We start from the raw sequence: 6,235 nt of genomic DNA, 5'->3' as shown, positions 1-6,235 counted from the left end.
AAAATTTTATATTGCTGAATAGAAGAATAAAATCCCTTGCCAACAAGGCGCCACACGACCCCCTTTCTCATTTAAAATTTTCGAGGGGGTGCTGGAGGAAGATAATAGTTTCAAAATCGATTTGTTTTTTTCACATAGAGTATAATAACGCTAAAATCGAATTTATTCCATACATATGGACCGCATTGTATATTACAATTACAAAGGTGTTTTGTATATGATTCAGGTTACTTCAAAATCGACGGAATCCATATTTTATTTTCCCAAAATATATATTGAAAGATTAAACTGCAATCCTATTCTGACTAATCGTGTTAAATCGACTGCTTTGATAATGTATTCGAGCGGAAATACAATGAATAATCCATTCAGGAATTACTTAACTAAGAGTAGCAATACATACATCACCCCACGCATATATACACCTTCCGACCACTCAAATAAATTACTTGATGGCTTACAAGTTTGCCACAAACCTCTTTTTTCAGTTTTTCTGTTGCGATTAATTTACACAGGGAAAATGTCGGCTTTTGCGATGGCTACAGATAAATTATTTTGAAAAGAAAAGTGGTACAAATAAAATCAAAATATTTTTTATATATAAAAGTTTTTATATCGAGCGTTGCAGTTACAAAGTAGAACTGTCCTTTTAAATATCAAATTTATATTAATAAATAATGAATTTGAAATAAAGTTGTTTTGTAATAGAGTGCAAATTCAATCACTAAGCGGGCCGTAATGAATCTCGTCGGTTTTGTCTTTCTAACAACATAAAGATTATATCTCGCAAGAAATATCAAAAATCATATTTTCTTGTGTTATCGTAATTGGCAACTATATCACTACCAGTGTTAACTATCATTCAAAGGCACTATTGACATAGTGCACCCCATCAGAGCTGCCCTCATCGCTGTACCATCTACAGCTGACTCTCTTGTTCAATAGTTTTAATGAATCTTCGCTGACTTCAAAAAGATTAGACCCTCACTTCTACAAGTTTCTCTTCCATAGTATAATCTATATACCCACATAACCTGCAGATTTCTTTTAGCCCACATTCAGTAGGTACGTCTTAACAAGATATTGCCTTTAGGGAAGCCAGTGAGAATCGTTTTATATTTTTACTAGGTCCATATATTAATAAGTCTTGCAATGATTAAGTTGTGAGAGAATTTTTTTAAGGTGAGTCAGTCTTTAAAGAATTCACCCAAGTAACTTTTGGATTCCTTCATTCTTTCTAAAATGCTTTTGTGCACCTCCTCTGACAAGTATATTCATTATTTCTCTTAATTCTTGATTGACGGGATGAAATCCAAACCCAAAAGACTTATTATTCTTATAAAAAACAGTTTCCTGTGTCATTACATTACATTGGAGCTCAGTGGTAAGTTAGCAGCTTTCAATTGCATCACCATCTCACCTTTTCCATGCTCATATTTCAATGACAGATAATTTTGCATGAAAGCCACTTAAGAAGATTCCTAGCAATAGTCAACATTCGTTGGAAGTCCTAATCATTTGGGAACGAAAATTATGTTTTAAACATTGATTAGATAAGATCATATTCGTAAAGTAACATCAGAGCAGTCCTCGTTGCTGCACCATCCACAGCTCAATCTCCAGTCCAATAGTTTAATGAATCTTCGCTGACTTTAAAAATATTACATCCTCACTTCTACAAGTTTCCCTTCCATAGTATTATCTGCCATAACTTATGACAACAAAACATTCATCAACTACTTGATCTGAAGTTTCTTCTTCTTCCCCACATAACTTGCACTTGTAGGTTTCTTTTAGATCCACTTTTAGTAGGTACGTCTAACAAGATATAACCAATGAGAACCATACTATATTTTTACTGAGGTCCGTATATAAAGTTTTGCAATTTTTTAGTTGGGGGACAATTTTTTTATAATTAGTCTTTAAATAATTCACCCAAGAACTTTTGGATTTCTTTTTTCTTGTAGGTGCATTTCACTCTGCCATAGAAATGCTCTTCACACATACAATGCTTTTATGCACCTTCTCTGACAAGTATATTCAATGTTTCTCTTAATTCCTGATTGACGACATGAAATCCAAACCCAAAAGACTTATTGTTCTTATAAAAAATAGTTTCCTGAGACATTACCAGATCAATTAAAAATTGATGACATTAAAACTTGTGGTAAGTTAGCAGCTTTCAACTGGACCACCATCTCACATTTTGATATTTCAATGCAGGATATTTTTGCATGAAAGCCACTTGTAAAGGTGTAGTAGTAGTAGATATAATTTTTTCATGTTTCAAATTGTGGAATTGAAAGAACACCAAAACAACGTTAAGGGTGCATATAACACACAGTAAAAACCTACATTGGTACCACAAAATTTATATATAAACACAAATAAATGAATCAATTCTGTTTTAATTATTTTATTTAAAAACTTCACAGATAATCGAGTTTTCCTTTGAACCTAATATATATTTTTTAACATTGTGTGTGTAGGAGATATAATCAAAAATAAATACCTTTCAAAGTATAAGATAAGAATATTTAGATATTATTAAATATACAAAACTAAACACAGAATATAAAACAAACATTGAATCTTCCATAATAAAATAAACCGAACACATTCTCAACAATAATATTCTGTATGGAAATTTAAATTTTACAGGATGAATGTTTGAATTAGAAAATGATTAAACATTTTTCTTTATAGCTTCATCGATTTCATCCATACATCCCTTAAATTTCTGCCACTGTTCCATGGTAAGCATAATTCCCTTTTTACCAGGTTTCAATTCTCCATCACTATTGTAGTACTCACGAATATTAATATACCATGTATTTTTAAATTCTGTTAACTTTACAAAGCGGTTTTTACCCAAACTCCACGAGTTTTCTTCTTCGCTTTTTGGTTTTGATGACTTTGATTCAGTCTTTGACTTCTTGGCTGGAGTAACCTGAAATAAAAAAATGTCTCATATATTGTAGAGATGTAAAATAAGGTAAGAGCACCAGAGCCAGACAATGCTGACTCTTTTTAGTTTAATTCTCAAAATTAAAAAAAAACTATCATTGTCTCATCTATGTATTAATAATTAAATTAAAAATAGGATATTTCTGTGAATTCTGGATTTTGCTAATGTAAGTACTCTCAAATACAGACTCTTAAGATTCAGATTGAGAGTATATACTAGATGTTTTTAGGTTTATGCGACTTTGGGGTAATAACAATTTAACTGTGGGGCTTGAAATCGATGTTACTTTGTTTTTATTCAAAATGACGGTGTTGCAACTTACATGAAGAATATGTTGTGTAGACGAAAATAAATTCAAGTAGAAAAAAGATTTTTTTTAAATTTTTTAATGCCTTGGCATAGGGAAAGATGTCCTCAGATCTGTATATATGGGGAAGTGGTGTACCTGTAGTCACTGATATGAAACAGTTTAATGTATAAAGAACTGCCGTTTCGGAAATATTTCATGGAAAATATCCTGACTGGAAAAAATGGAATCTCCCCCAATGTTTCCCCCAGAACAAGAAGAAAAAATTATTGTTGCATTGAATTTATTGCAAAGAGGGAGTTTCTAATAACAAATATTAATTAAGCTCAAAGTTTTTGAAAAATAATTTTTACTCAAGTATCTACATAGAATCTGAATTTGGCAGATACTGATAATGAATTTTTGTACTTTTTATTTCAATAATTAGAATTATACTATATTTTTTCATCATTTTATTTCAATTTTATTGTTAGTTTAGCAGTATTAATAGACTGTTGCCACTGGTACTCTGTGATGTCTGACTTTGGTCATATCATGTCTAGTATAGGACCACACTTTTAAATAAAAAAAAATGCATATCCCAAAAAATAATAATCTTGACGACTTCTAATTATATCAGTTTACTTAGTACTAACTACCTAATAGCCCTGCATTAAAAATGGAAGATATTCTTTATTGTTTTTGTGAAATTATTATTTTGTAGAAATATCCTCACTAAAGTGTCTGCCACTAGTACTCTTACCTTATAGCACAACTGAAGAGGTCAAACTTTTTAACTGACAATAGAATTCTATTAAAAAAAATTAAGAAACAACTGTTGCTTTGAGAGATTTTCTAGTTTCTTTAGTTTATGATGTATCAACCATATAAAGCATTAATCTTGATAAACATCTCATGCTTGAACATTCAAGATTTAATGCTTAATTCAACTATGAAAGTGAGGTGCCATAACGAATCTAGTAATTTACAAGTAATAAATATAGTACTTTTATTTTACATTAAAAAATGTGTTTAATAATTAATTCTAATAGTAAATGTAGATTTTAGACAGGATTGTTAAATCAGGTACAGAAATAATAATTGAAACGAGTATTACTACCTAATTCAAGTGTAAAATTTCTAATGGGGGTTAATAAATGTATAACTAAAACTTACATCGTCTGGACCAGAATCAGAATCGGAAGTATCTTGCTTCTTTGACTTTTTAGGCATTGTTTTATAATTTACTATTACTAACAAGAGAAGCTTGAATATTTATCAATTACTAACTAAGCAGTTTTACCGGTATTAACCAAGATAAAACAGACAGTATAAAATAAGAATCGAGGTTACGTTCGTTATCTGTTACCGATTGGCGGTATCTTTTCAGTGTAGCCAACATCACTAGCTAGTTTTTGTATTGACTGCTCGAAATATAGAGATACCTTCAAAATAATGGTTTTGGTATCGATAATATGCTCTGATTGAAATAAAATGATCAGTAATAATGTTTTTGTAATCTCATTTTTTACAAAAAGTGAAAACTAACATTGATTACCAGGCATTCCTACAAACTTTTACAAAATATTCTTATTTAATTTTTGTATAAAGTATTGCATACCTACCTATATTAGAAAAATATTTATTGTGTAGTTATTTTGAGAAGTTATCCCAACAAATCCTTATCATGGTTCATTCTTATTATTTCCATCATTTATTAGAGCCTCTTATGGGCCAAAAATTAAATATTCTGAACGTTTGTTGTTAAAGCAGAAAGATCGAAAGATTTGTCCAGTTCAACTTGTAAATAAATTATCGCATACAGAAGATTTATCTTCTTTTCCGATAGCCAAACAGCAATTAGAGCTCTGAGCTCCAATGTTATAAGATCCAAACTGGTTTTCTGCAAGAAATGGGATTAAAACATCAGCTATAAATATTGATCATGCCCAGTAAGAAATAATAAATCCTTTGAATTGCAGATTATTCATTAGCAACCAACTTAAGTAGTAAGCTCGGTCTACAGTTGCGTCACTGATTCAGACTCGTAAATTTATAGGGCACGTCTGTTTATACATAATAGAATACAATATGACGTGATGATAAATTGTTTTGATTTATAAATGTGTTGGATCGGCTTTCGTATATATCATATAGTGTGCCAGCCGCAGTCAAAGTACCAAATTACAATTAAAATAATTTCATTGAAGAAAACCCAAACATTCATAACTTTAGAAAGTTAACGGTATACCTTTCGAAGTGAAATGCTAAACTACAAATGACGGCATGTTTATTCCTCATTTGCAGGAACAAATTCTGGAACAAACTAATTAATACTTTCAATTAGAATATAAAGTATTTTTATTACCGTCCTCGTATTGTTTATTGTTTTGAAAGTCTTTAAATGTTGACAGTATTGATTTGCAAACGTTTATTGAACTGTAAGTGAAACTACTGTCTGACTATTTTATAAAACTTATTAGTCAGTACATAGTTTTATATAGTTACTATTCATAGCTCAATCGATTATCATTATAGATCTAATTTGTTTCATTTAATATCTTTCGAAATTGGAGATTATGCAATAGCGTGTTACCTTTTTCATTCAAACATCCGCCTATTTTTGGATCAAACAAATATACAAACCTGTTTTTATATAACAGTGTGACAAATTGCAAACCAAATTGAGTAGGAGGGTTTTTGAATTTGCAATAAAATTAACGATTTATGAAACGTAGAACTTTTAATATTTATAGAAAGTGTTTTCATGCCTGTTTATAAATGTATTAGATACATATTACTACACAAAATAGTGACATAAGTATAAAAAAATTGGATATCACATGGGACTTTTTAAGTTGTTTAATTCAATTTATTTTTATGATGCATCAGTGAGCTTCTAATGCAAAGTAATTATTTCCACATTTATTTAATTTTTACTTACACTATGTAAATGGAATTTCATAAGATTGTAATGTTTA

At 30.1% G+C, this 6,235-nt stretch overlaps 1 protein-coding gene and 1 long non-coding RNA gene across 2 annotated transcripts; both read right to left on the bottom strand.

Annotated features, from left to right (window-relative positions):
- Positions 1-2,400: 2,400 nt before the first annotated feature.
- LOC130444011 (RNA polymerase II transcriptional coactivator) lies at positions 2,401-4,647 on the bottom strand. The gene is made up of 2 exons (XM_056778966.1): positions 4,431-4,647; positions 2,401-2,950 (listed from the first exon to the last, which is right to left on the bottom strand). Exons 1-2 carry the CDS (start codon positions 4,485-4,487, stop codon positions 2,687-2,689), a joined length of 321 nt encoding a protein of 106 aa, XP_056634944.1. The 5' UTR covers positions 4,488-4,647; the 3' UTR covers positions 2,401-2,686.
- Positions 4,648-5,141: 494 nt separating this feature from the next.
- LOC130444562 (uncharacterized) lies at positions 5,142-5,691 on the bottom strand. Its single transcript, XR_008909973.1, has 3 exons — positions 5,623-5,691; positions 5,506-5,570; positions 5,142-5,157 (listed from the first exon to the last, which is right to left on the bottom strand). It is a non-coding gene; the product is annotated as an uncharacterized LOC130444562 (long non-coding RNA).
- Between the last annotated feature and the right edge of the window lie 544 nt (positions 5,692-6,235).

This window comes from Diorhabda sublineata, chromosome 5 (assembly GCF_026230105.1).
Source record: "Diorhabda sublineata isolate icDioSubl1.1 chromosome 5, icDioSubl1.1, whole genome shotgun sequence".
NCBI lineage: Eukaryota > Metazoa > Arthropoda > Insecta > Coleoptera > Chrysomelidae > Diorhabda > Diorhabda sublineata.
The sequence above is the reverse complement of the archived record's forward strand: the minus strand, read 5'-3'. Positions and strand labels throughout refer to the sequence as shown.